The following is a 27,998-nucleotide window of genomic DNA, read 5'->3' as shown; positions in this document are numbered from 1 at the left end:
GCCGCCCCACCTCCTTCCCGGCATGCGCCGCGAGAGCCCCTCCCCCGCCCCCCGCCCGCAGCCGCTGCCAGTCGCCCCAAGATGGCGGACACAATGAGCAGCCGCCGCGCCGGTTGGGCGTGAGGCGACCGTGCAGAGAAGCGGAGCGCCGGGCCCCACAGCCCCCGTCAGAGGAGCGTCGCGCTAGGCGGACGAGGCCGTGGTGGCGGCTGCCCGGCTGTCGGCCGCTCCCTCGCTGGCCCCCGCCCCGCCCGGCTCGGCCCCTCAGCCGCCTGCGCGCCCGCCGGGCCCCGCCCCGGCCCTGCGTCGCCGCCGCCGCCGCCGCCGCCATGAAGCTGACCGACAGCGTGCTGCGGAGTTTTCGCGTCGCCAAGGTGTTCCGCGAGAACTCGGACAAGATTAACTGCTTCGACTTTAGCCCCAACGGGGAGACAGTCATCTCGAGTAGCGACGACGACTCCATCGTGCTCTATGACTGCCAGGAGGGCAAGTGAGTGCGGCGGCGGGCGGCCCGCTCCCCGGGCCCTCCCTCCCTCCGGGCCCGCCCTCCGGCCCGCGCCGGCCGGGCGTCCGGTTCTGGTGCTAAAATACGCCCGGGACGAGTAAGGCTGGCCCGCGTGTCTTCGGCCTGCGAGCGCCTCGGCATCGCTGGAAGCCCCGCCTTGACCTTGACCTTTAGGCGCCCCTGCTTGCCCCGGCCCGCCGCGTGCAGGGGGGCGGGGGGCTGGCCGGGGGCGGCGGCGGCGGCGGCTCCGGCTCCCGCGCCCGCCGCCCTCAGGGGCCGCGCGCCGCCCGCCGCTCCCCGGTGACCTCGATTCGGCCCTGGCAGCTCGCCTGGCCCCTGCCCCCGGAAGGCCGCCGGGGCCACCCTCTGAGCCGGCAGGGCTGGCCGGGGAGCCCGGGCAGGGGGCACGGCCCCGGGCGTCCCCGGACCGGCCCCCTCGCCTACTGTCCCCGGCCCGATGCCCGCGTTCGCCGTCAACTTTTTCACAGCGACCGAAACTTCCTTTTCGCCAGGCGAAACGAACTTGGCCGCCCCCGCCTGACCTACAGTGAACCCCCCTCACTGTGGCCCCCCCACCCCGTAGAACAAAGACAGCACCGTGGAACAATTTCATATATGTGTCCTCTCACACGTTAACGAAGTAAACTCTGTGGTCCACTTAGAGTGATCAGAATTCCGACTCTGAAATTTTTATGTTTATTCCATGGCCTTGGGAGACCGCCACACCAGTTTCTGAAATCTCACAGACCCAGTTTTTTTTTTTTCTTTTTTTGCGTTCACTCCCTCCCCCCACCGCCACCTTTCCCCCACTCCGACCTTGGCACAGGCCTCATCTGAGTTCCTTTAGAGCTGAAGCCCCTTTCTGCAGAATTTGGTTTCCCAGCCACCTTCCCAAGCCGACTTGCCAGTGTTTGGCGAAATTAGGAATTCGGTGGCTGCTGATGTTGTCCACTTCAGTAGTTTGTTATCTGTAATATTCAGAGTTTTCTTTCTTGAAGTCTTGGGGTTTTCTTCAGCTGTTCTTTTTTGCTGTTCATTTTGTGAAACCGATGTCTTCTGTAATCTTATTTTGGAAGTTGTCTTGTTATTTGGTTGCCTACACTAGTGGAGTTTTTGTTCTGAGCTTTAACGTGCTCTCCAGTTTTTCCAGTGGGGATGTGAAAAAGTATTATGTAACTGACTCTAGGCCGCCCACAGTTAAGTGGAAGTGTGCCTATAGTGGTGGGGTTGGAGGGCAGGGAAGCATTCTTATCTGGACGATGCTGAGTTAATTTAAGTCAGCGTTACTCATTTAGTAAATTTCAGACCAGATCTGGCCACTGAATAACTTGAAGAAATAGATTATAAGAAACTGCTCTGATGGGGGGGGAGGGTTGGTCCTAGGTTGTGGGGTCCCAGTTCTAGTTTGAAAAGTAATTTCAAACTGACCTTGAGTACTTAGTACTTGTACTCAGATTAAAACTTCTGTCTGGAACCTGAGGATGGAGATGTGTAAACAATACCCATTCAAAGCAAATGAATATTGTGATAGTATTTTTTCTTTACAGTCTGTGTTCAAAAGGGACATGATTTTGACTGTTGGAAAAGAAAGCTGGCAGTGTCTTCCCTCTACTCTCCCAGCGTACTAGGGATTGAACTTCACCCTGCAAGCCACGCTCTGTTATTGAGCCACATCCTGGAGCATGGATGACAATTTTAAAACAAAGTTCTAGCTTTATAACAATGCAGTTTATTCACATATGTAGCTTTTTTTTTTTTTGGAGGGGTTCTGGGTGTTGGTTGGGCCACACCTGACAATACTCCGGGATTGTTTCTGGCTCTACACTCAGGACTTACTCCTTGTGGTGCTCAGGACCTATGGGATGCTGGGATCCAACCTGGGTATGGCAGCTTGCAGGCAAGTGCCCTACCCGCTATGCTATTTCTCCAGATGGTAATGTAGTATTTTTACAGAATTACAAACCTAAAAAAAATTTTTTTTACCTTTTTCCAAAACTCCCAAAGGATTCAAAATTGGTTACATTTTGCCTAGCTTGCATTTTCTTTTCAGAGTGTGTGTGTTAGGTTTAAATTTGTAAGTTGGAGTTGTCAGTCCTTTTTCCTAAATACTGTCACTGTCATCCCATTGCTCATCGATTTGTTCGAGTGGGCACCAGTAACGTCTCTCACTGAGAGACTTAGTGTTACTGTTTTTGGCATATCCAATACGCACAGGTAGTTTGCTGGGCTCTCCGAGAGGGGCGGAGGAATCAAACACGCGGTGGCTGAGTGAAAGGCCAACGCCCAAACGCTGTGCTATCACTCCAGCCCTTTCTTAAATACATACTGTAGATTTCCTAAGCACAGGATATTCTTTCTTGCAGGGATAGCGTTGGGGATGCCCCTGTGGTGCTCAGTCCTTACTCCTGATACTGAATTCTGTTCACTTTGGGAACCAAATGCAGGACAAACCCTGGTCAGCTGCCACTGCAAGCTTTTAGTGTTTGTTGTGGGAGTCATACCTGGTGACTATTCTGACTCTTGCTCAGGAGTGACCCCTGGCCATGCTTGGCACCTAGTATGTTGGAAACTAAGAGGGATCAGCTGCTGGAAGGCAAAACATTTTAAAAACCCTGTGTTAACTCTCTGACCCCCAAGGATATTCTCTTGATTAGAGCACAGTAGTCCACTTTCCGAAATGTATTCATTTAGTATTGATAGAAGACTATAGGGCATGTTCTTTTAAATTTCCTGTTTTTTTTTTTTTTTGGGTCACACCCGGCGATGCACAGGGGTCACTACTGGCTCATGCACTCAGGAATCACCCCTGGCGGTGCTCAGGGGACCATATGGGATGCTGGGATTCGAACCCAGGTTGGCCGAGTGCAAGGCAAACGCCCTACCCGCTGTGCTATCGCTCCAGCCCCTAATTTCCTCAGTTTTTGACTTTGATTTGTTATGGGAGAATAGCCTGGTAGAGACCTGGGTTCTAGTTTGGCATTGTGACGCATTAATGTGAATTGGTTAAATCTCTTTTAGATACTAGCTTACTAATCCATGAATCAGAAATTTTGGGGGGGCAGGGGGAGCTCAGAGGTTTCTCCTGGCGGTGCTCAGAAGACCATATTGGATAGCAGGGATCAAACCTATGTCGGCTGTGTGCAAGACTAGCACCCACTGTACTGTTGTTCTGGCCCAGATTTAGAAATTGTAACATAAAAATTTTGCTGCGTTTGTAGATGAACATAGGGAGAAAAGTAATACTTATTTGTGAGGCATGGAATCTTTATTAGCATATTCTGTTAGAATTGGAGGGGGGTTAAAAATGTCTAAAGATTTGTTTTTAGTTCACAGCCTCCTCTGCTCAGGGATCACCTGGTGGTGCTTGATGGACCATATGTGGTACCAGGGATTGAGGATTGAATCGGAGTCTTTTTTTTTTTTTTGGTCACACCCAGCGATGCTTAGGGGTTACTCCTGGCTTTGCACTCAGGAATTACTCCTGGCGGTGCTTGGGGGACCATATGGGATGCCGGGGATCGAACCCGGGTCGGCCGCGTGCAAGGCAAACGCCCTACCCGCTGTGCTATCGCTCCGGCCCCAAATCGGGGTCATTTTTATGCATGACAAGCACATTAGTCCTGTACTATCTTTTTAGCCCTTAAAAAAAGATTCTTTTAAAAACTTTTTTTTCAGTTTGCTGTTCCTTTATTTTTTTTCAATGGAGTTAATTCATTTAATGATTTTCCAACTTGAATGTATGTATGTTTTGAAGTCGCAGAAGTCAGTTCTCAGGGCTTACTTCCTGGCTCTAAGCTCAGGATCACTCTTGGTGTGGCAAAGGGACTATATTTGAAGTGAATCTCAAGTTAGTGTTACTGGTAAGTTTGAGATAAATAGGTTGTGTATAAGTACTGAGTTTTTGACATATTACATCCTGAGATAAGGGCTTTTCTGGTTTCAGCATATTAGGGAGGCACCCATTGATACTCAGGGCTTATTTCTAGCAGGCTTGGGAAACCATATGGGGTGCTGGGAATCAAACCTGCATTATCTTCAAATAGGCAAGGCAAGAGCTCTACCTGCTCTATGCTCCTTCCTCTCTGTCTTCACTACTATAGAATACTGAAATACCAAGCTCAAAAAGCTGCTCATGGGGCCAGAAAGACACAGCAGGTAGGGCACTTGTATGCGGCTGACCCAGGTTTGTCCATCTCCAGCCCCATACAAGGCCTGCTAAGTACTCTGAATCACTGAGCACAGACTGAAGCCAGAGAAAGCCCTGAGCATGGCTGGGTGTGGCTCAGCCCAGTCCCCCTAAGGGAAAATAGGAAGAGGCTTTGTTTTTTGTTTTTAAGCCACACCCATTGGTGCCCAGGACTACTCCTGGTTCTGCCCTCAGGAATTATTCCTGGTGGTGCCAAGATTAAACCTGGATCAGCCTTTTGCAAAGTAAGAGACCTAGTCACTGTTCTGTCTCTCCAGACCCCAAGAAAGTTGGTTTTCATGGATTTAAAATAAAATAAAAAAAAAGAGTCAGTTCTAGTAAAAGCAAGCATGAATTCATTGCACCCTCGTTCCCTCAGTCTCTGGTATAACACTCTAGTGTTATGGCAAAACCTAGGATAGTGGGTCACACCCAATGGTGCTCAGGGCTTACTCCTGGCTTACTCCTGGTTCAGGGATCATTCTTGGTAGGGCTCTGGGGACCATGTGAGGTTCTTGGGATAAACCTAGGCTGGTTACTTACAAGGAAGCGCCCTACCTGCTACAGTGACACTCCAGCCTGCCCAGGATAGTCTTTAAACTAACCATTTTAGCTAATCTTTCAGTGGTGTGGAAAGTTAACAACATTTGGAGTTAAAAATCTTTTTTTTTTCTTCTTTTGCTTTTTGGGTCACACCTGGCAATGTGCAGGGATTACTCCTGGCTTTGCACTCAGGGATCATTCCTGGCAGCGCTCAGGGAACCCTATGGGATACTGGGAATTGAACCCAGGTTGCCCGTGTGCTAGGCAAATGCTTACCTTCTGTGCTATCGCTCCAGCCCCTGGAGTTAAAAATCTTGACAGGAAATAGGTTTTATGTTGGATGGAAGCTCTTCACCTGACATTGTCAAAGACTGGAAGTGCCAGTGACTAACTTTTTCTTTCTTTTTTTCCTTTTTGGTTTTGGGGCCACACTCAGTGGTGCTGATAGTTCTCCCCCAGCTCAGTGCTCGGAGTTGCCCCTGGAGATGCTGAGGTCTGATGCATACAAAGCATGGGCTAGCATGTTAAGCTCTTTTTCCAGCCCATGATTAACCTACTTGGGGATACTGTCTAGGTTGTGCTCAGGAGACCTGGGGCTCCACAGTGGATAACTGAGCTATACCGATCTGGTTGTTCCTGAGAATGTGGTGATGTTCAGGTTCTCTGTAACTGGAGACTTACCCGGGTCACCCTGGCATGCTTGGGGGCCTCGGCTAGCTTGGAAATAAATCTGTTTTTATGTGAAAGTTGAGAAAAGAGGCAATGACTCATTTTGGTAGGGAGAGTTTTAGACTTGTTTCCTGAAATTTTTAGCAAGTGTGCTTTTTCCCCCCCATTTTGGGTCACACTCAGCGATGCTCAGGGGATACTCCCGGATTTGCACTCAGGAATTACTCCTGGTGGTGCTTGAGGGATGGGATGTTGGATATCAAATCTGGGTCAGTCATGTGTAGGGCAATTACCCTACCTACTGTACTATTGCTCTGGCCCCTTTTGGCACATGTTTTGGACTTGTAGGCTAGAGAAGAGGATTCTTACTCAAGCATAGGTAGCATTTTAGAAAGTCAGGCAGGGGCGCCAGAGTCACAGTACAGTGGGTAGGACATTTGTCTTGCACATGACCAACTCTGGGTTGGATCCCCCATACTCCATATGATCTCCTGAATTCCTCCAAGGTGATCCCTGAGTATAGCCAAGCGTGCCCCCTATTGCAAATGGGCAGTTTTATAACTGGTTTCAGTTTGATAAATTGATTTTTGAAGTTTATTTCTAAGTTAGTGGCTTAATTTCCGCCCTCATTTCATATTTGATACATTCCTGTGTCCTTGTTTATTATATTATGACTTGTATTATTCTGCGTGCCTTCTTCCCAAATAGATGTACTTTTTTAAAATTTTGTTTTGTTTGGGGAGGCCAGCCTGGTGGTGCTTAGGGGTTATTCCTACCAGTGCTGGGGGGATCTTTGCTCCAGCCCTGAAACAGATGTGCTTTTTTTCTCAAAGTATACTTTCAAAAATTGTAGTTGAATAAAGTACTTTTGGGGGCCAGAGAGATAATACAGTGAGTTAAGTGCTTGCCTTGTACATGGACTACCCAGGTTCGATTGCCAGCATCCCATAGGATCCCCTAGGCAGCACCAGGAGTGATTCCTGAGTGCAGAACCAAGAGTAACTCCTGAGAAATGCCAATTGTGGCTCAATACCAATTGAAAAAAAAAGTAGTTTCAGCCCTCAGGTTTATTTATCTAAGTTTGGCATTTGGTATTCAGAGGTGAAAGGCTTCTTAGAACAATTGTATTTGAATAATTTCAGTTTTTTTCCTTCACTTTAGAAAGAAATTGTTTTCTTCCAGTGTTACAGTTTGCCAAGAATCTTTACTCTTGTGGGGATATAGGAAGGGAATAAAGGTCTCTAAATTGTCATTGGTACTTTGATGGTGGTGAGTGCAGTAGCTTTGCACAATATCATAAATTTTATTTATTTATTTTTTGTTTGTTTGTGTTTTTTTGGGTCACACCTGGCGCGATGCACAGGGGTTACTCCTGGCTCTTCACTCAGGAATTACCCCTGGCGGTGCTCAGGGGACCATATGGGATGCTGGGATTCGAACCCGGGTCGGCCGCGTGCAAGGCAAATACCCTACCTGTTGTGCTATCACTCCAGCCCCAATATCATAAACTTTTAAACACTGTTGTAACCATAGTACCTAAGTTATAATTTTTGGAAAAAGAATCCTCACTTAGCCACATCTATTTATTTGTTTATTTATTTATTTATGCTTTTTGGGTCACACCTGGCGATGCACAGGGGTTATTCCTGGCTCTGCACTCAGGAATTTCTCCTGGCGGTGCTCAGGGGACCATATGGGATGCTGGGAATCGAACCCGGATCGGCCACGTTCAAGGCAAATGCCCTACCTGCTGTGCTATCACTCCAGCCCCACTTAGCCACCTTTAAGTTCTCTTTATATGAAGATTCCAGATTTTGGTCATGAGAATTATCTTATTTTTTTTTTTAATCCATTTTCTTGTTAGGCCAAAGAGAACCCTGTACAGTAAGAAATATGGCGTGGACCTCATCAGATATACTCATGCAGCAAACACCGTTGTTTACAGCTCTAACAAAATAGATGGTAAGCATGCCTTTTAAGTTTTTTCTGTATTTATTTAATGGTGTTGGGGATTAAACCCATGTCTCCTGCATGGAAGGCATGCACTTTATCACTGAGCCACATCCCTGGCCTTAGCAAGTTGCTGTCTTCAGGTGTTACGGTCATGCTTTATTTTGTTGCATAGTTTATGGGATCTTTTAAGTACTGCTTTGATTATAGTAACTTTAAATATTTTCCTATATTGTTGGTAATGCTAGTTACATCATATGACTGGAAAAGCTGAACACAAACTACCAATATTTTTGAAGGTCTTGAAGCTGATTATGAAAGATCTCTAGTTTAGAGTGGAGATTTAGAATAGGAAGCAACAAGTTGTGCTTATGGTTTGTCATCATGAAACTTAAAAGACTACTTTTAGATCAAAGGAAAGAATACTTGACACAAATGATAGACAGTGGAACGTTCCTATTCAAAATACATAGATTTGAGAGATTTTTTCATAAATATATCAGCTATTATAATTCAGGAGGACTGAGAAGAACCTTTGGTGTATGTTGAACTTTTTATGATCTCTTGGTCATAAGGGACAGTGTACTGTCCTTATCATTGACTCAGGAAACATCTGAAGTTTTGGGGCCAGGGAGATAGTACAGCAGGTAGGGCTCTTGCCTTGCATATGTGTCCAACTCCGGTTTGATCTTGGCACCTCATATGGTTCTCTGAGCCTCACCAGGAATGATTCCTGAGTGCAGCTGGGTTTGGCCCAGAAGCCAGAAAATCTGAATTTGATTCCTTTTTTGCTTTTTAATAAAAATTAATATCTCTGAAAGATAGTTGTTTATAGAAATTAAATTTGTGGATTCCTTTCTCTAATAAATGATTTGTTTTTAACCTGCATTTTCCCTGAGGGAATTCATTTTCACTTGATGGATGGTCTAAGTAATTGACCTTGCATGTTAGGACTCTATATGCTTATCTCACTGATTTATTGACGGTTGCATTTTTTTTGCAGCAAGATTTTTCTAATATTCAACAAGAAATGTTTAGACTGCTATTTTGGTTATGTGTATGTCAAAGCATATGAGAAAAAGTCTCCTTGAATGAGTGAGACTTTTCTGCGGGTGCATAATTTTTAGTAAGTGTGTCAGTTCTACTTTTCATACCTCTAATACAGAAGTAGTTTTCTAAGTGATAGTGCAGTTACTGCTTTTAGACAAGAATATAAAATATTGAAATTCTGAGGAAGCACATCTATGTGATCATCGAATGATTGATATATTGTGTTGGGCTTTTTGGGGGGTGATTAAATGAGGATTCTCCAAATATAGTGCAAGATGAGCAGATTTGTGGCATTTGCAGCTTTGCTGCCATGCCACCACTATGAGGATGTTGCCTTTCCTGTCTCAAGTACATCCTGAAGAGTTCCTCCAACGCTCCGTTTCCTTTTGCCTGATTCCAGGCTGAGGTAGTAGTTTGTACAGTTTGAGGGTCTATGATACCACCCGGTATAGGAGATAACTGTACAGGCCACTGCCTTGCCAGGAACAGCGCGCCAGCTACCAAGTGGGGCGGAGAGGATGGCGATTCTCTGCTCATCGCTGGGAAATCAGGTAATGGGGAGGAATTCTTTTCTGCTTAGGGCAGGTGAGTAGTTCTAGCAGTGGAATAATGAAGACATTGCATTTGTTATTTGAGCAATTTGAAGATGTTTTCAAGAAAAACAATGTAGAATTCACACACATAATGGAACCCAACAAAGAGTGCCATTTTTTCCGTTTTCTGATTAAATGCCTTTCTATTAGAAAGTTTACCTCTGGGGGAACTGGAATGGTAATCCAGTAGGTAGGGCATTTACCTTGCATGTGGCTGACCTGGGTTCAATCCCTGACACTCCATATGGTCCCCTGAGCACTGCCAGGAGTGATCCCAAGTACAGAGCCAGGAGTAAGTAAGCCCTGAGCACTTCTGGATGTGGGCCCGAACTCCACAGACCCGAAGAAAGTGCCTCTGAACCGTTGGACTTAGTGCTATTCAGTCTCTATTCCTGTGCTCTGTTTGTCATAAAAATGTTTTTTCTATGCTTTCCTTTCTGAATTTTGGCAGCATTTTCTGTTGCCTCTTTCTCAGTAATTGTTTCCAATTGCTACATTTTTATGGGCATACTATTTTCCAGTTCATTTCCCCCCCCCCATTTTTGTTATTTTTCTTTACCTTTTTCAGATGCATCTTTTTTGGGGGGGTGAGTTATTTTGATTTTAGGCAGGATTACTTCTAGCTCAGTGCCCATGTAGTGGGGACCATTTAGTACTGGGGATTGAACCTGGCCTTGCATGCAGAACATGTATTCCAGTTTGTGAGCCCTCTTTCTGGCCCAGAATTATTTTGTTTTTCTTTGTTTTTGGGCCACACCATGTGGTACTCAGGAGTTACTCTTGGCTCTGCACTCTGGAATCACTCCAGGAACCATATGGGATGTTAGAGATTGAACCCAGGTTGGCTGTGTACAAGGCAAGAACTCTAACTGTTGTTTTATCTCTCTGACCCCTTGGCCTAGAATTTTTTTGAGTATTTATTTCTTCCAACACAGATCTAGATTGTTCCTTTCTTTGATAATTGTCGAAATCTTACAGTTATGATTTGTTACAGTTTGAGTTTTAAATGTCTTAAGAGCTTTATAACTGAAAAATTCTTGCTTATTTTAGCGTGTTTTTCTTTTTCTTTTTGGGTCACGCCCAGCAATGCTCAGGGGTTACTCCTGGCTCTGAACTCAGGAATTACTCCATGCAGTGCTTGAGGGACCGTATGGGGTGCCGGGGATCGAACCCGGGTTGGCTGCATGCAAGGCAAACGCCCTACCTGCTGTGCTATCGCTCCGGCCCCTATTTTAGTGTTTTTAACTCACTTATAATGCATATGGCTCTGATGAATGATTTGGCTAATTTGAAAAGTATTAGTAGGGGCTGAAGCTATGATAGTGTGGTAGGTAGGGTGCTTGTCTTGCACATGGTGGACTTCGGTTTGATTCTGGCACCCCATAATGCCATCACCAGTGTGACCCAAAACCAAAAAAAAAAAGAAAAGTAGTAGTAGATTACTTCTTTTTCTGTTCTGTTTATTTATTTATTTTTTAATTTGGTGGGTAGAAGGTGCTTTCAGGTATGTTCCCAGGACTCCCAGCCCGGAGTCCTTTCTCAGTGACTGTAGTCCAGTAAGCTGATGATGTGAGGTTGCTTGGTCCTGCTGCATTGCTGGGCACCACACCTGTTACCATTCAGAGGACTACATGGGGGTCAGAACAACTGTACAGCAGGCCTGAGTTTCGATCCCTGGCATCCCATATGGTTCCCTAAGCACTGCCAGGAAAATCCTGAGTGCAGAGCCAAGAGTAACCCCCGAGCATTGCCAGGTGTGGCCCACAAACCAAATCACAAAAAACACAAAGGACTACATGGTGCTAGGGTTCCAGGGTCAGTCACACTCCAGCAAGTACCATAATCCCCCTGTGGTTCATTTTGCTGTTTTTTTTTTGTTTGTTTGTTTGTTTTGTTTTTCATTATTTAATTTGGGGGTGAGTTGGGGGACTGGGTACAGGGAATCAAACCCAAGTCTGCCTCATGCAAGGCAAGTGACCTGCTGCACTATTACTCAGGCTTTTTTGTTTTGCTTTTGATAAAAACATTTTAATATTCAAATGAGATTAAGAATGGTTGGCATGTTACTGAAATAGCTAGACAAATATTTTATGCCAGAGCCCAGCCTAATCCTTGGCTTATCACATCTTCTTTGGACTTGTTTCTACTGCAGCCAACTATTTTTCTTTCCATTCTTTGAACACTAAAAACTGTTTTAGGGGGTGGTTGGTTTGTTTTTTGGCCTGGATATATTTGCAGAACAAGTTAAATTGTAACTATTCAGAATCCACAGATTGGTAGTGAAACAATGACATATCATTTATTTTTGTTGGTTTTTTTTGTTTGTTTGAGGCTTTGGGCTACACCTGGGCCAGGGGTTACTTCTGGCTCTGCACTCAGGAATTACTCCTGGTTGGCCCTGGGGAACCATATGGGATGCTGGAGATTGAACCCAGGTCAGGCACATGCAAGGCAAGCTCATTCCCCACTATATTATCTCTCTTGCCCCAATAATGACATTGTAAAATAGTCTATGGCCTGTCAGTTTAAGAAATCCACTTTTGTATTTTGTGAAGTCTGTATGTACCCATTCTTCAGCTGTGGAGAGGAGTATTCACCGTTGCTTATTCACACCTTGCTTGGGTAATGAGGGAAAATGAATCCTTTGATCTTGTCTTTTCTAGATGAAAATGCAAGTAAAATCACTTTTTAATGGTAGGATATCTTCATACCTTATCTTCTTGCAGATACTATTCGCTACTTGTCCTTACATGACAACAAATACATTCGATACTTTCCTGGACATAGCAAAAGGTAAGATTCAGTGTGCAGAAGTAGTTTTTTTGTTTTTTAATACCCAAGGCTATTCATAGAAAGAGATTTTATTAGTGAACTGATACTAGTTTCTCACTGTATTGTTATTTAGCATTCTTCTTATTTTCCTCTGTGTTTATTTTTGTTGTTGTTGTAGGCCCCCCTCTAGCTGTAATCAGGGAGCCATGCAGTGTGGTATGGGGGGGTAGGGTGTCTAGGACCTATGCTCTTCCACTTCCATTCATATCCTTTGAACTCCATTTAACTTTCCCTAAACAGCCAGCTCTTGATTAACTGAGATTGTGGAGGCAGTGTTCGGATGGATGGTGTGAAATCTCAGATAAAACCTAATTAGAAAAAAAATGCAAATTAAGTATACTGAGTGAGAACTAAATAGTAAAAGTTGGATCTGTCATTAAGGATCCCAAAATTTCAGATCCTTGGACTTTGTCTTGTACTAAGTTCCTACCTGGCTGGCTGGGGAGTTTCTTTTCCTATCCCTATAATAAATTCAGAACCTTAATAAATGGGTCAAGGTCAGCGAGAGTAGAACCCTAGCTTTCCTTGCATGCAGCTGACCTCGGTTCAATCCCTGGTGCCCCATATGGTCCTTGAGTCTATCAGGAGTGATCCTTGAGCACTGACACACTTGTGGCCCAACCAAAAGGGAAAAAGAAAAAAAAGGTTTTTGGTTTTTTTTAAATATACACAATGTTTTTTTTTTTTTTCTTTTTGGGTCACACCCAGCAATGCACAGGGGTCACTCCTGGCTCATGCACTCAGGAATTACCCCTGGCGGTGCTCAGGGGACCATATGGGATGCTGGAATTTGAACCTGGGTCAGCCACATGCAAGGCAAACGCCCTACCTGCTGTGCTATCACTCCAACCCCTACACAATGGTGTTTTGAGCCATACCTGGCAGTGTTCAGGGCTTATTCCTGTGTGTTTGTTTTTTTTTCTTTGCTCAGGAGTCACTCACTCCTGGTGGGGCTGGAGGGATAGCACAGCAGGTAGGGCGTTAGTCTTGCACGCAGCAGACCTGGGTTTGATTCCCAGCATCCCATGTGGTCCTCTGCGCATCACCAGGAGTAATTCCTGAGTGCATGACCCAGGAATAACCCCTGTGCATTTCCGGGTGTGACCCAAAAAGCAAAAGAGACAGAGAGAGAGAGAGAGAGAGAAAGAGAGAAAGAGAGAAATCCTGGAGGGCTCAGGGAAACAAACATGAGGTGTCCAGGGATTGAACCTAGGTCAGCCACATGTAAGGTAAGCGTCCTACCCATTGTATTATAGCTCTGGCCTCAAAAAGAGTCGTTTTTGAAGGGCTGGAGCCATAGTACAATGGGTAAAGTGCTTGCTTTGCATATGGCCAACCCAGGTTTGGTCCTTGGCATCCCATATAAGTCCCCTGAGCACTGTCAGAAATAATTCCTGAGTAGAGAGCCAAGAAGTTGTTCCTGAGTGTCAGTGGGCCTGGCCCAAAACCAAAAAACAGCAAGCAAAAAAAACAAATTAAAGAGTGGGTCATTCTTGTGAATGAAAACTTCTAGTATAGGTGGGCCCCTGTTACAGTAGGCCTCTGCTCTGCATAAACATGTTCCACATAAAGATCTTAATGAGAATACAGAAAATGAAATAAAATAGTCTTTTGTTTTGAAAGTTGAACTTTTCTTTTCTTTTTTTTTTTTTTTGCTTTTTGGGTCACACCCAGCGATGCTCAGGGGTTACTCCTGGCTCTGCACTCAGGAATTACTCCTGGCGGTGCTTGGGGGACCATATGGGATGCCGGGGATCGAACCCGGGTCGGCCGCATGCAAGGCAAACGCCCTACCCGCTGTGCTATCGCTCCGGCCCCGAAAGTTGAACTTTTCTAACTCTGCTTTGTAATCTATCTTCTACCTCAACTCCCCCATTTTTTTAATGCAATTTTTTGAGTTTGGCTGTATGTTAAGTACATTTCCCTGTAGATGGTAATTTAATCATTTGTTATATCCCTTGCTTTTATTTGTAAATGTAAATACCCCTTGAAAAGTTACAAAACCTTAAGAAAAGGTTGGTGGAAAGTATCACTTCTTATTGATTGAGCAGGATTTTTGTTTGTTTGTTTTGTTTTTGATCACTCCTGGGAATGCTCAGGGGTTACTCCAGATCCTGGCTTTAGAGTGAGGAATCACACCTGGCGGTGCTCCAGGGACCAAATGGGATACCAGTGTCAAATGTAGGTTGGCCACAATATTCCAATTATTGCAAGTACTATCTAGCCATAGGATAAGAAGTGCTTACATTGCTGAAGATAAGAGGTAGCAATCAGGAGTGGATAGTACTTCGGGTAGGGTGTTTGCCTTGCACACCCAGGTTTGATTCCTGGCACCCCGTATGGTCCACTGAGCATACCAGGAGTAATTGAGCACCACCAGGTATAGCTCCCCCCAATTGTTTTTTAACTTTTTGAGGGTTTTGTTTGTTTGTTTTGCTTTTTGGGTCACACTCAGCGATGCTCAGGGGTTGCTCCTGGCTCTGCACTCAGGAATTACTCCTGACGGTGCTCGGGGGGTAATATGGGATGCTGGGGATCGAACCCGGGTCGGCCGCATGCAAGGCAAGCACCCTACCCAATGTACTATTGCCCTGGCTCCCCCCACCCCAATTTTTTTAAAGGCAGCTGATGTAGCTTCAGGCAAAGCTTCATGGTTCTAGAAAAAGCATAGCTTTATGAAAAATATCTTTACTATTTGTGGATTAATACTTGTATGTGTGCAGTTTGTACATTTATTGTTAAGAAATATGCAGTTTAGGGGCTGGAGAGATAGCACAGCGGGTAGGGCGTTTGCCTTGCACGCGGCTGACCCGGGTTCAAATCCCAGCATCCCATATGGTCCCCTAAGCACGGCCAGGGGTAATTCCTGAGTGCAGAGCCAGGAGTAACCCCTGTGCATCGACAGGTGTGACCCAAAAAAAAGCAAAAAAAAAAAAAAGAAATATGCAGTTTATTATATTTCAGAATTCTTTCCAGTATTCCAATTATCCAACTTCTTGACCTCCTGATTTTTAGTAGTGATTTGTCATTTTTTATTTTATTGATTAATTTATTTTTTTAGAACCTCAGGGTTATCTAAATTGAACTTGGCTCTGTGCTCAGGGATCACTCTTTGCTTTTTGGGTCACACCTGGCAATGCACAGGGATTACTCCTGGTGGTGCTCAGGGGACCATATGGGATGCTGGGAATCGAACCCGGGTCAGGCGCGTGCAAGGCAAACGCCCTACCCGCTGTGCTATCGCTCCAGCCCCAGGGATCACTCTTAATGGGGCTGGGGAACCTTATGATATCTCAGGGATGGAGCCCCAGTTGGTCTCTTGAAAGGCCAAGCACTAGCACTTTGCCCACTGTATTATCTCTCTAATCCCAAGATCCCAAATGACTTCTTAATTTCCTTTCTTCTTTGGAATGCTTTTTTTTTTCTTTTAATTTTTTATCCTTGACAATATCACCTCCCTCTTTTTTCCTATCTCTCTTTTTTTAAATTGTTTTTGGGCCACACCCAGCAATGCTGCGGAGTTACTCCTGGCTCTACACTCAGGAATTTCTTGGCATGCTTGGTGAACAATTTGGGATGCTGAAGAACAAACTCGGATCAGCTGTGTGCAAAGTACTGTCTTTTTGGCCACTATTTTTGAGCACATCACCCACTTCTTTTTTCGTCAAGCAACAATGAATAATCTGCATACACCTACCTCCTCATTAACTGTTTACATCACTTTTCTTCTAGTCCAGAATCAGAGACTTTTTTCAAACATTTTTACTTTCTTAGTTGCCTTTAGTTATACTATTTTTGGGTGTTGATTCTCTCAGTAAAAAATTTATCCCCTGTGGCAGCTTTTTGCTGATGGTCTTTCTCCTTTTTTGCCATTGGTCTTTCTCCCTTTTTCCTTTCATTTTTAGGCTATATCTACTGTTGCTTAGAGGCTATTTCTAGCTTGGTGCTTCTCCAAGCACTCCTGACTGGGCTGTCCTGTGTTTTATTAGGTCATGTGGTACCAGGTTTCCTATATGCAAAGCATATGCTTCTGCTTGCTGAGCCATCTCTTTGGCTTTCTTTGACCTTTTTTTTTTTTTTCCAAACCCAGTGATGCTTAGGGCTTACTCCTGGCTCTGCACACAGTAAGTACTCCTGGCGGTGCTGGGGGAACTATATGGGATGCTGGGGATCGAACCCAGGTTGACCGCATGCAAGGCAAACATCCTACCTGCTGTACTATGGCTCTAGCCCCCTTCTTTGACCTTTTAATGGTTAAATAAACAAGGATCTATTCTAGCTTTTCTCCTCAGTATTTACTCAAGTGTCTCTATCAGTCTCCATTTCATCACCTCAAGTGGCTTCTTAAATCAGTATTTTTTTTGGGGGGGGTGTTGGGGGCCATACCCAGCAGTGCTCTGGGATAACTCCTGGCTCTGCACTCAGATTAGTGTGCATTCTGGCATTTTTCAGAGGACCATATGGACTGTTGGGGATCAATTCTGGATTAGCTGCACTCAAAACAAGTGGCCTACCAGCTGACTATTGCTCCAGTCCCTAAATCAGTATTTGTTGCTTGTGTCTATCATTTTAAGACCTAGCTTTTCCACCCCCCTGTCTTATGAGTATATATGTAGATGTCTCTCCAATGCTGCTACCTGATAGGTCCAACACTCCCATCATTCAATTCCTTGGGCCAGTTCCTCTCAATATGCCTCGTCTTTCTTCATCTTTGGGCAATTCCTTAGAATCAAAGTTTCTATTGTCTGTTAACTATCTTTCCCTTACTGTCATATCCAATGTGTTGCCATGTTTTAGTGATTCTGAGTTGAATAACTTGTATTCCTTTCCTCCATACTCATTCTCCTCTGCTTCTGTCTAATGCTCTAAGATGAATTACTATCAAAATCTAATTAACCATCCAGCTTTATTTAGGACCCTATAATACAGTTCTGCTCACTTCAGTCCTTCTTCAGAAAGTCCTCCATATTCCTAATCCTTCTCCATGGATTGAGACTCAACCTACTGTGAATATGACCTATTTCCTAGTGGCATCACTCCAGTTCAGGTGATTTGTGGACTTGCTGAACACAGTTCTCGTATTTTCCTACCTGGCACCTTCCAGAAAGGCATCTTCCATCAAAACTGTCGACTTTCTCTGACCCTTTATTAGAGTTATAGACTTAAGGTTCCTTAGAGTTGACAATAGTTTTCTCTTTCTAGTCTCTGTACCTCAAAGCTTTAATAACTTTGCATGACACCAAGGTAAACCTTTTGTGAGAAAGGGTATTTGTTTACTTGTTTTAGGCCACACCTGAGTCTGCTCAGGGCTTACTCTTGGCTCTGTACTCAAGGATCACTCCTGGCAGGCTCTGGGGACCATAAGGGGTGGCAGGAATTGAAACTAGGTTGGTCATGTGTGAGGCAAGCACCCTGTTCTCTGTACACTCTCTCCAGTCCCCCAGAAAAAAAAAAAAATATATATATATATATATATATATATATATTTTTTTTTTTTTTTTCTTTTCAGATCTCACTTGGTTATACCCAGGTGCTATTCCTGGCTCAGTGCTGGGGGACATTGCTGGCAGTGTTTAGGAGGCCCGGTGGTGCTGGGGACTGAACCCAGACTTCTGCATGCAAAGCAGGCATATCCGCCTGTTGAGCTAGCTCTCTCGCCTTGGAGACATAGTTTGATTTGGTAGCTTTAGTTGTCTTTTTTTCTTCTTCTTCTTTTTCTTTTTTGGGTCACACCTGGCGATGCTCAGAGGTTACTCCTGGCTCTGCACTCAGGAATTCCTCCTGGCAGTGCTCAGGGGACCATATGGGATGCTGGGAATCGAACCCGGGTTAGCCACGTGCAAGGCAAATGCCCTACTCGCTGTGCTACGGCTCCAGCCCCGGTCTTTTTCTTTACAGTTGTTGTCTTTGATTATTTCTGATTGCTTGTGTGTATTTATAAAGATGGGGTTTGGAATAATAGATGGGAGTGGTTTGGCGCTCGTCTCAAATTTTTAAAAATATTTTAATTCAACTCTAATTTATCTTGATGCATTGCAGAGTGGTGGCCTTGTCCATGTCACCTGTGGATGACACTTTCATTTCTGGGTCTCTTGATAAGACCATTCGACTCTGGGATCTCCGGTCTCCTAACTGCCAGGTAATGATTCCTCACACTTAAACTTCAAGTACTTTGTATAGGAAGCACTGCCATCAGTCTCTCTCTCAAAGAAGGGTAAAACAGTTGTTCTATCCTGGGATCCCGAAGTCTTTTTAGACTTGGAGGGGGACTCTATCTGGTAGATACCTGATAATTTAGCAAACACAATTACATATTGTATATTGCATCCTGTGCTGTGTTTGGTTTTAAAAATTTTACCTGAAAACATGCGTTTTAATTTTAATTAAATGGTTATAAAATTACTTATAATCAGTTTGTACAATGATCTCTTTTTTAAAAGTCTCATTTTGTTGATACTTGCTTTTTCTGTTGTTGATACATTATCTACAGTTGTTGTAGATAATTCTGTTATAAAATATTATAAATTATTTTAAAATAATTGTTATTATTTTGTGCCCCTTAGCTTTCATTGGAAGAAGTAAATTATTTATTTGCTCACTAATTTTTTTTCCTTAATTCTTCTTAGGGTCTCATGCATCTACAGGGCAAACCAGTTTGTTCTTTTGATCCAGAAGGGTTAATTTTTGCTGCAGGTGTCAATTCTGAAATGGTCAAACTTTATGACCTTCGCTCTTTTGATAAGGTAAATCTTTGAATCTTTGAGCTGTCTTGATTATTTTGGAAGATTTGAAGGTTGAGATGGACAGTTAAAAGCCTTATCTATAATAGAAGTTTGTGCTACATACTAGAAAGCATAGGAACAGTGATTTGTCCTCTGGTTCCTCAAGTTAAAACTATGAAATGTAAAGGGATAGAAGGCTTGGCTCTGGTAAAATGACATTTCTTTGCTGTGGACTAGGAGTGCTACTTTTATATTTTTGCAGGGGCCATTTGCAACTTTTAAGATGCAGTATGATCGGACCTGTGAGTGGACAGGACTTAAGTTCAGCAATGATGGCAAACTCATCCTCATTTCTACCAATGGCAGCTTTATCCGGCTTATTGATGCTTTCAAGGGAGTAGTGATGCACACATTTGGGGTGAGCTGACAGTCTGAGTATCACTGTTTCCATTTGGCTGAGAATTGTACTGTAATTAAATGGTGGAGATCTAAGACAAAACTTTTTCCAGAGCAGTAACCCTTGAATGCTGACGCATTTCTTATCCAGTGTCCTGAATTTGGGGTTTAGATTTTTTTTAAAATGAATTTTCTAGCAGTAAGGCGTTTGCCTTGCACGTGGCTGACCCGAATTTGATTCCTCCGCCCCTCTCAGAGAGCCTGGTAAGCTACCGAGAGTATTCCGCCTGCACGGCAGAGGCGGCAAGCTGCCCGTGGCATATTTGATATGCCAGAAAAAAACAGTAACAACAAGTCTTATAATGGAGACTTACTGGTGCCTGCTTAAGCAAATCGATGAACAACAGCATGATAGTGCTACAGTGCAGGGTTTTTGTTTGTTTGTTTGTTTGTTTGTTTTTGGGTCACACCTGGCAATGCACAGGGGTTACTCCTGGCTCTTCACTCAGGAATCACCCCTCAGTGGACCATATGGGATGCTGGGATTAGAACCCGGGTCGGCCGTGTGCAAGGCAAACGCCCTACCCGCTGTGCTATTGCTCCAGCCCCTGCAGTGCAGGGTTTTTTAGCTACATCTAACATTGCTGAGGGGCTTCTACTAGCTCTACTTGAGTGTCAGGTCTAGCAGTCCTCAGAGGGTCATATTGCAATGTGTAGGATCAAATGAGGGTTGGCTTCAAGCAAAGCAAAGCACCTTAAAATCTGTACTATCTCTCAGGCCCTTGATGTAATAAAATTTTTGTGTGCTTACTCTTTTTTTTTTTGGGTCACACCCGGCGATGCACAGGGGTTACTCCTGGCTCATGCACTCTGGTGATGCGCTCGGGGGACCACATGGCATGCTGGGAATCGAACCCGGGTCGGCCGCGTGCAAGGCAAACGCCCTACCCACTGTGCTATCACTGCAGCCCCAGATATAAAACTCTTAACCATAGCATTTTCATATCCCCATGACTGTGGACTCTGCAACAGGGGATGAATTTTGGAAGGATGGTGACTGAATTTGCAACCATGGTGGCACTGTATGAGTTCAAATTTTTATGAAAAGGAAGATGCTATAGATGCTGAGACAGTGGTCTGGGCACCTAAATTTTTCTGTGGATGACTCTTAACAAACGCTTTTTTTTCTTTTTAGGGTTATGCCAACAGCAAAGCTGTCACCCTGGAGGCCTCTTTTACTCCAGACTCCCAGTTTATTATGATTGGTAAGCTTCCTTTATCATCACTGGCACTTTTTCTTTATATTATTGTGGGGGGACTGTAGCAACAGCACAGAAAGTTTGCTGCTTTCTTTGTGTCTAACACAGGTTTGATCCCTGGCATACTGCATGGTTCCCTGAGTACCACCAGGACTAATTCTTAAGTACAGAGCCAGGAGTATGATCCAAAAACATATACATACTTTATTTATAACATGTATAATTTTTTTTACTATTTTTATTTTTTACAAGTTGCTGTTTACACAACTATATTACATTTGTTCAGGTTTTTATTTTTACTAATTCTATTTTTTTAAAGTTAGTATTTACATAACTTTATTTTTCCTTTAAAATTTTCCCCTTCCTTTTTAGTATGTGTCCCACATTTAGTTGTGGTGCTCACTGGAGGTTATACAGTTCATTGTGATGCCAGGGATCAGGCTTGAGGCCTCATACCCACAAAGCAGGTACTCTAATTCTGAGCCATAACCCTGAGTCCTATTTATTATTTTGGTAGATGTTCTCAGTGTTAGTGTTCTGTTAGAGAATGTTATGCCAAGTCTGGGTTTGATCTCCAGCACCACAAAAAAATGGAAAAATATAAAGAACTTTCCGTGATGTATATTTTTTTTGTCTTGGGGTGGATACCTAGTGGTGCTCAAGGATCACTCCTGGCCACTGCCAGGGGATTATATACGGTGCTGGGATCAAATCTGTGTGTGTTATTTGTAAGGCAAACACCTTACCTGCTGTACTAGCACTCAGGCCCCTTACCTTTTGTACTATCTTGATTTTACAGTTTTTTACTGGGAAATGTTAATAATATTGATTTCCTTAGCCAGGGCAGCAATAGAGTTTATACAGTTACTGTCTTATTAATAATACTAACATAATTGTACATTCAGTTGGTCTGTCTTAGTGGCTAACTGTTGGTAGAATAATTGTGATCCCCATCCCTCTTTAAATGACAAAACTAAGTGATTAAGAGGAAGTTGATTTACAAAGTTAACAAAGAAATCAATTCCCAAAGTGACGTTTTTCACTGCTGTTTCTTTCTCTCTTTCTACTGAGGTCTGTATCCTGGTTTGGTCTCAATGCTTGTCCTTTCCACTTGTCTTTGTATTGTGTCTTGAGTTGTATTTTCCTTGACTGTTTTCTTTAGGTTCAGAGGATGGCAAGATCCATGTTTGGAATGGAGAGAGCGGTATAAAAGTAGCTGTGTTAGATGGCAAACACACAGGCCCCATTACCTGTTTGCAGTTCAACCCCAAGTTCATGACCTTTGCCAGCGCATGTTCCAACATGGTATGTGAACAGTGAGGAATGTCCTCTACATAGAGACCCTTTCCTTTTGGGGTGGTGGGTGCTTCTACAAGCACAGCAAGCTGGTTTTTAAGTAGGTCTATCACAAGTTCCCAAATACATGTTCTTCAACTGGTGGTGACTTCCTTGTTTTCACCTCCTGTTATCTCTGATTGAGCTAGTCATTTATTTTTTCCACATTTTAAAAATTTAAAGCATTATGATTTCAAAGCTTTTTATACTTGAATTTTAGGCATACAATATTGCAGCATCAATCCTACTACCTGTGTCAACTTCCCTCCACCAGTGTTCCCAGGTTCCCTCCCATATCCACCCACGCCCCTCATTTAATTTTACTGTTCTTCCTGTGACTTGGGATAACTTCTAAACTCCCTGGGGGCTGGAGTGATAGCACATCAGTTAGGCATTTGCCTTGCACGCGGCCGACCCGGGTTCGGTTCCCAGCATCTCATATGGTACCCCTAAGCATCACCAAAAGTAATTTCTGAGTGTATGAGCCAGGAGTAACCCCTGTGCAACACTGGGTGTGACCCAAAAAAAGCAAAAAATAAAATAAAATAAACTCCCTGGGAAATCTCACGCCATTTTTTGTTGTTCTGGCTTCTAGCTTGTGGGTGGCTTTTTATTTTTTTTTTTACTTTAATGGTATGGGGGCTAGGAAATGTAGGCCACACTGAGCAGTGCTCAGTGCTAGGTGACATCTAGTTTTGTGCCCACATTACCTGGGACGATGCTTCACTGCTTTTTGCATGAGCGGTGAGAGGGGAGAGGGACCATACCTGGTGATGTTCAGGACTTATTCCTGACTCTGTGCTCAAGTATCGATCCCAGGTGAGCTGCATGCTAGGTCCATGCCCTACCTGCTCTACTACATCTCCAGCCCCACTTTTTTGCCTCTTAAAATACTTTGAACCAGGACTAGAGATATTAGTATAGGGGTTAAGATGCTTGCATGAGGCTAACTCCAGTTAGGTCAAAACTCTGAAGTATAAAGACAAGATAGGCCCTAAGCAGTGCCATATATGACTCTAAAAAACAAAGTAAGTCTAAAACTCTGAACCAGCCCTTTTTTTTGAGGGGCATGCCCATTGATGCCAAGGGGTTACTCCTGACTCTGTTCTGAGGAATTACTCTTGGCAGTGCTCAGGGGACCATGTGGGATGCTGGGTGCAAGGCAAGCACTTTACCTGATGTACTATCTCTCTGGTCTTCCTTGTTTTGGATTTTATTTGTATTTGAGGGCAACACCTCATAGTGCTCAGGGCTTACTCCTGGTCTGCACTCAGGGAACATATGGGATGCAGGGGATCAAACCTGCGTCAGCCGTGTGCAAGGCAAATTCCCTATCTGCTAGCCTATGATTCCAGCCCATGAACCAGCCTTTTAGGCTGCAACTTTCCTATTTTTCATTCCTTTCTCTTGATACCAGATTCCTCAGAAAATTTTATAGTTGGTCATAACTCACTAGGATTTGCTTGGGGCAAATAGATAATAAAGTGGGTAGGGCACTTGCCTTGCTCATGGCTCTCCTGGGTTCAATATTTTGTATCCCATATGGTCCCCCGACCTATCCAAGAGTGATCCCTGAATGCAGATCCAGGATAAGTCCTGAGCATAGCCAACATGTCCAAAACCTTTTTTTTTTCCCTCTTCAGTAAAATAAAGTTTCAGGGAGTCTCTTCAGCTTCTTTATCGTTCTCTTAAACTTTTCTACCTTTTCAGAATGAGGTATTTTACTACCAACCTGTGCAGTCATGTTGCCCCCTCTTTAATTTGAATGGGAGAATATCTGATGGTGCTCAGGATATACTTCAGCTCTGTCTGTTGTAGTTGCTCCCAGCTGACTGGGGGAGCATGTGGTGCCAGGGATTGAACCAGATTTTTCACATGCAAGGGATCCACTCATCGTGTTGAGTTGTCTCCAGTGCCACTTCTTTAAGAAAAACAAGAAATTTGTCAACAAAAATTTCAGCAAACATATAATTCTGGGCCAGAGAGATAACTATGGCTAGTATACATGCTTTGCATGCGGAAGACCTAGGTTTGATCCCTGGTACCACCTCGTATACTGAGCACAGAGCCACAGGTACCTTCTGAGCACTGGTGGGTGGGTTTCGTACTGCTGCCGTGCCTCCCCCCCAAAAAAAAAATCGGTCACTCATTTTTAATAACTCAGGAAGGAAGGAGCCCATGTGAGCCCATGTAATTCACCCCATCTGGTGAATTAGCAGTGAGATCATGTTACCCTGATAATAGATTGAGCATCCCTTCCTTATTGGATCACTGTAGAAGGCAGATAGTCGTGGAGGAAAATGTTCATTTTCAAGGATAGGCATGTTTACTTCACAGATTGCCACTTAGTTGGACCTTGAAAGGGGGCCACCAGTGATCATTCCTCCTCCACATTTGGGGCTAGACATCTTCATGCTCTGGAGAGAAGGGTAAAAAATATGACTTAGCAGTGAGGAGAGAAACCAAGCCTTTTAAAGTTGATTTATGTTCTCCTTCCAGGCCTTCTGGTTGCCCACCATTGATGACTGACTCTGATGCTACTCAGCTGTTTCTGTGCAGTGAGGGTGGCCAGCTGGAAAAGACTCAGAGGGGACTGAGATGATATTGGGACAGGATTGTTTGCCTGGGCCGGAGAGCATCCTTCCACGTGGCCTTCCCATGGATATGCTGTACATCTGCTCAGAAGAAAAAATCACTTTGCCAAGCTACTTCAGAAGGACTCTTGGTGCGGCAGATGTGGTCGGGACACAGATTTTCCAGTTATTGTTGCACCAAGTTTCTCCAGAGAAGTGACCAAATTCATTATTAGGCTATAGTGGGGCCCTCAAGATGCCTTCAATTTTGAATGTATTTGCTGCTGAGGAGCCGGTTAATTCTGCACATCCCTTCCCCACCCCCATAATGCATGGGAAGCCACAGTTCTGGTTTTGAGATGCTAGGGCAGCTTAGTGCCCCTTGCCCTAACCCTGCATGTCTTGTTACTGGGTTTCCCTGTGTCATTGTGGCATTATTCCACAGACATCATGTTACTTAGGTGCCAAACATTTATAGAAAATAAGTTTTTATGTATCTTGGGATCATAAAAGAACCTACAGATGGATCTTAATTGGCAGAAAGCCTTTCAAATAAGTCATAAGGGTGGGTGATCTGGGCATGCTTTGGGTGTTGGGTGTTGAGTGGGAAAAGGCCCACAAGCCTAAGGAGGGTGGGGAGAGCAAATAAGATCCAAAGATTGAAGGCTACCAGTAGTTTGGTGTGGTCCCCCATTACCAAGGCAAACGCATTGTCCTCCAGGGTGCCTGCTGAGCTTGGTCATGTGCTAAGGCAAGGTGGGAATTGTTTTGTACATGAGAAACATCATGCTTTTTTGTGGGCCAGTTTTGTGGAGTAAGTCTGAGTTGTTTACACTGATGCCTTCCATGCCCACCACAAATTGTGTACATAATCAATCTTTTCCCCCAGCTCTCAACTAAGAGCTGGCTCTAGGCCTGTGTTATATGTTATATTTAGCCTTTTTATATATGACCTGGGATTTCTGTTTGTAATTTAGTGTGTGGACCTTCATTTAACTCTTATGAGTGTATGTGCATACATACATATGTATATGTGCATATACATACATATATTTATATATATATATATATATAATACTTGTTCTCAGAGTTCAGCTGAAGAAGATAGGGTTCTACAGCCCAGGAGAAAGACTGCATCCTTGCTAATAGTGTTTGCCACAGTGTTAGCCTTCCCTATTATCTTCTTCCCTTTGGGAGACTGGATGAAGCAAAGCTTCAAGTGTTTGCTGTTCCCGTGGCAGCTAATTGAGGGTCTGAAGAATGACTTCCTTGTATTCAAGCCGCACTTTGGGGTCCTCACTGCAGTATTAGCCTCCCTTTTGCCCAGTGATGCTCTATCTGCTCCTGTATATGTGAGTTACTTTTGCATGCCTTTTGTATCTGGCTTACAGCATTTGGAGACAAGATACTAGATCCAAGCATTTTCACTTTGCCAATTACAGGTCATTCCTGTCCACCTGGTATATCTGCATTCTTCTTTTCCTTGCTGCTTTTTGGGAGAGGGAACATTCCTGATCAAGGTTTATTTGGTCTCCTGCTGGCTCATGGCTTTTTTGAGCAGGACAAGTGGCCTGTTACTTCAGTAAGTTCCAAACATTTAAGCAGCTAACACATTTCCTGCAGATCTCAGAAACAGGCTGTACAAGGTTAGGACTTCCCCAAGAGTACATAGCTTCTGGAGAAAACAAACTATTACTGTCACTCTTCAGCTATAGGGATAGACTGAATTGCTAGCAGTTCACTTTTTTGTATCATTTTGGATTTTTTCCAAGTGACTCCTAGAAACTTGTAAAGGTTAGGAAATTGCACAGGAGCCAGGTCTCCCTGCCCAGATTAACAGAGAGCCTTGAGGTATGGGAAAAGTGCATCCTCATGTGTTCCTTTAGTTCTCTGCATCAAGAAACACCTTGATCTGTGAAGCCACTCCCAGAAGGAAAACTCCCCTTGACAAGCCTTCATTGTTAAATGACTACATGGTGAGATAGGGTGTCATCTCTGTGTAGGAAGAAATTAATTTCACTTGAGCTAGAAAGGCTCTTCCAGTAAGTCCAAATGTCTCATGAACCTCTGCATTTAGCAACACATTAAGTATTGTAATGTCAAGACCCTTCCATGATGACCATGATGCTGCTGCTTTGAAGCCAGTAGCAGTGTCTTAAGTCTACAGCTGGCAGCTGTAGTGCTTACATCTTCTAATTGGAGGCATTGGTTTTGTTGCTGATCATAATACTCAGTAACTAATGTTCCCTAACAGTGCTGTTAACATCTGGCCCAGGTTTGAGTAAAGCTGGGGTCCAGGGCCGAGGTTGCCCCTGAGCATTGGGTAACCCATATCCCTCTGTCTCGTTTGATAAATTGGTCAAAGGGCTTTCCTGCTGTGTTCCTGTTGTGGGAGCACCAGTAGATGGAAGCTTACAGCAACAGAACTGCTTGCTACCTCCTGTTAGCGGGGTAAATGAGCTAGGTTTCTTTAGATCAGCAGCTGATAGACCTACATTTTTGCTAGAAAGCAAAAATAGTTTTGTCCTCTAGATCTATCTCCAGGGTAAGTGCCATTTTGTCACATTTTGGATTTTTGACCATTCCTTTGACTTCTTCAAACTTAGAGAGCAGGTACATACACCTTTCCCAGACTAGATTCTGCTGCTTCTGCAATACCATTCACAATGTGGTTGGCTCTGCTTTCTCAAGAGAGGAGAAAATTTAAGGAACCAAAGAGTATAAAAGTTCTGGTAGGAGTAACTGTTAAGAGCGAGTGCTTAGAAACTGTGGGCTAACAAGAAAGGATGCTTAGTAACTTATCTGCAACCAGAGCAGCTACCAATCATGACTTGCTTAACAACAAAGACCTGAGTTTTCTTGTACAATGCTCAGACCCTATGACATTGAAAAATAGCCACTGTCAGGCCTTTATTTGTGGTACCTATGACTGCAGAGCTGACACCTGAGTTGGGAATAAAAGGGAAAAAAATTACAATGGGAAGTGACCAAAAACAATGTAAATAGGACACAGTCAAGTGAAAAGAGAGTCCGCAGGGGACTCACCAGGAACCAGAGATGCCTCCTCAGCGAGAAGGGGCTGCTTACCTTAAGAGTCAGGGTCAAAGCCACTGATTCATATGTGACGCTGTACTACTCAATCACCAGCCAGTGGGGTATTTAAAAAAATGTACCAGTTGCACTCATAATGCTTATTAAGAAAAATTTAGGAATTTTAAGAATAATTGGTTTGCCACCCAAATGCTACCACTGTTTATCTTTTGGTGTTAAATGTTCTAGACATTTCTGTGCATAGATTTTTGCTGTGTTTACATAGTTGTTATTCTGTATATACAATTTTGTCCTTTTTGTACTTATAAACATTTTTTCCATGTTGCCAATCTTA

At 43.9% G+C, this 27,998-nt stretch overlaps 1 protein-coding gene across 1 annotated transcript; it reads left to right on the top strand.

The window, feature by feature from the left end:
* The first annotated feature begins 57 nt into the window (after nt 1-57).
* On the top strand, nt 58-27,988 carry WDR82 (WD repeat domain 82). Its single transcript, XM_055134395.1, has 9 exons — nt 58-490; nt 7,768-7,865; nt 12,223-12,289; nt 18,368-18,467; nt 18,955-19,071; nt 19,313-19,468; nt 20,642-20,711; nt 21,868-22,010; nt 24,540-27,988. Exons 1-9 carry the CDS (start codon nt 330-332, stop codon nt 24,567-24,569), a joined length of 942 nt encoding a protein of 313 aa, XP_054990370.1. The 5' UTR covers nt 58-329; the 3' UTR covers nt 24,570-27,988.
* The last annotated feature ends 10 nt before the right edge of the window (nt 27,989-27,998 follow it).

This window comes from Sorex araneus, chromosome 4 (assembly GCF_027595985.1).
Source record: "Sorex araneus isolate mSorAra2 chromosome 4, mSorAra2.pri, whole genome shotgun sequence".
NCBI classification, from domain to species: Eukaryota; Metazoa; Chordata; class Mammalia; order Eulipotyphla; family Soricidae; genus Sorex; species Sorex araneus.
The sequence above is the reverse complement of the archived record's forward strand: the minus strand, read 5'-3'. Positions and strand labels throughout refer to the sequence as shown.

What these genes read in the sequence shown, in the direction of transcription:
- WDR82 (XM_055134395.1), top strand. Translation starts at nt 330, where the DNA reads ATGAAGCTGACCGACAGCGTGCTGCGGAGTTTTCGCGTCGCCAAGGTG. An exon ending in TATGACTGCCAGGAGGGCAA is followed by an intron (nt 491 to 7,767) that starts GTGAGTGCGGCG and finishes TTTTCTTGTTAG; the next exon opens with GCCAAAGAGAACCCTGTACA. An exon ending in TAGTGATGCACACATTTGGG is followed by an intron (nt 19,469 to 20,641) that starts GTGAGCTGACAG and finishes TTTTCTTTTTAG; the next exon opens with GGTTATGCCAACAGCAAAGC.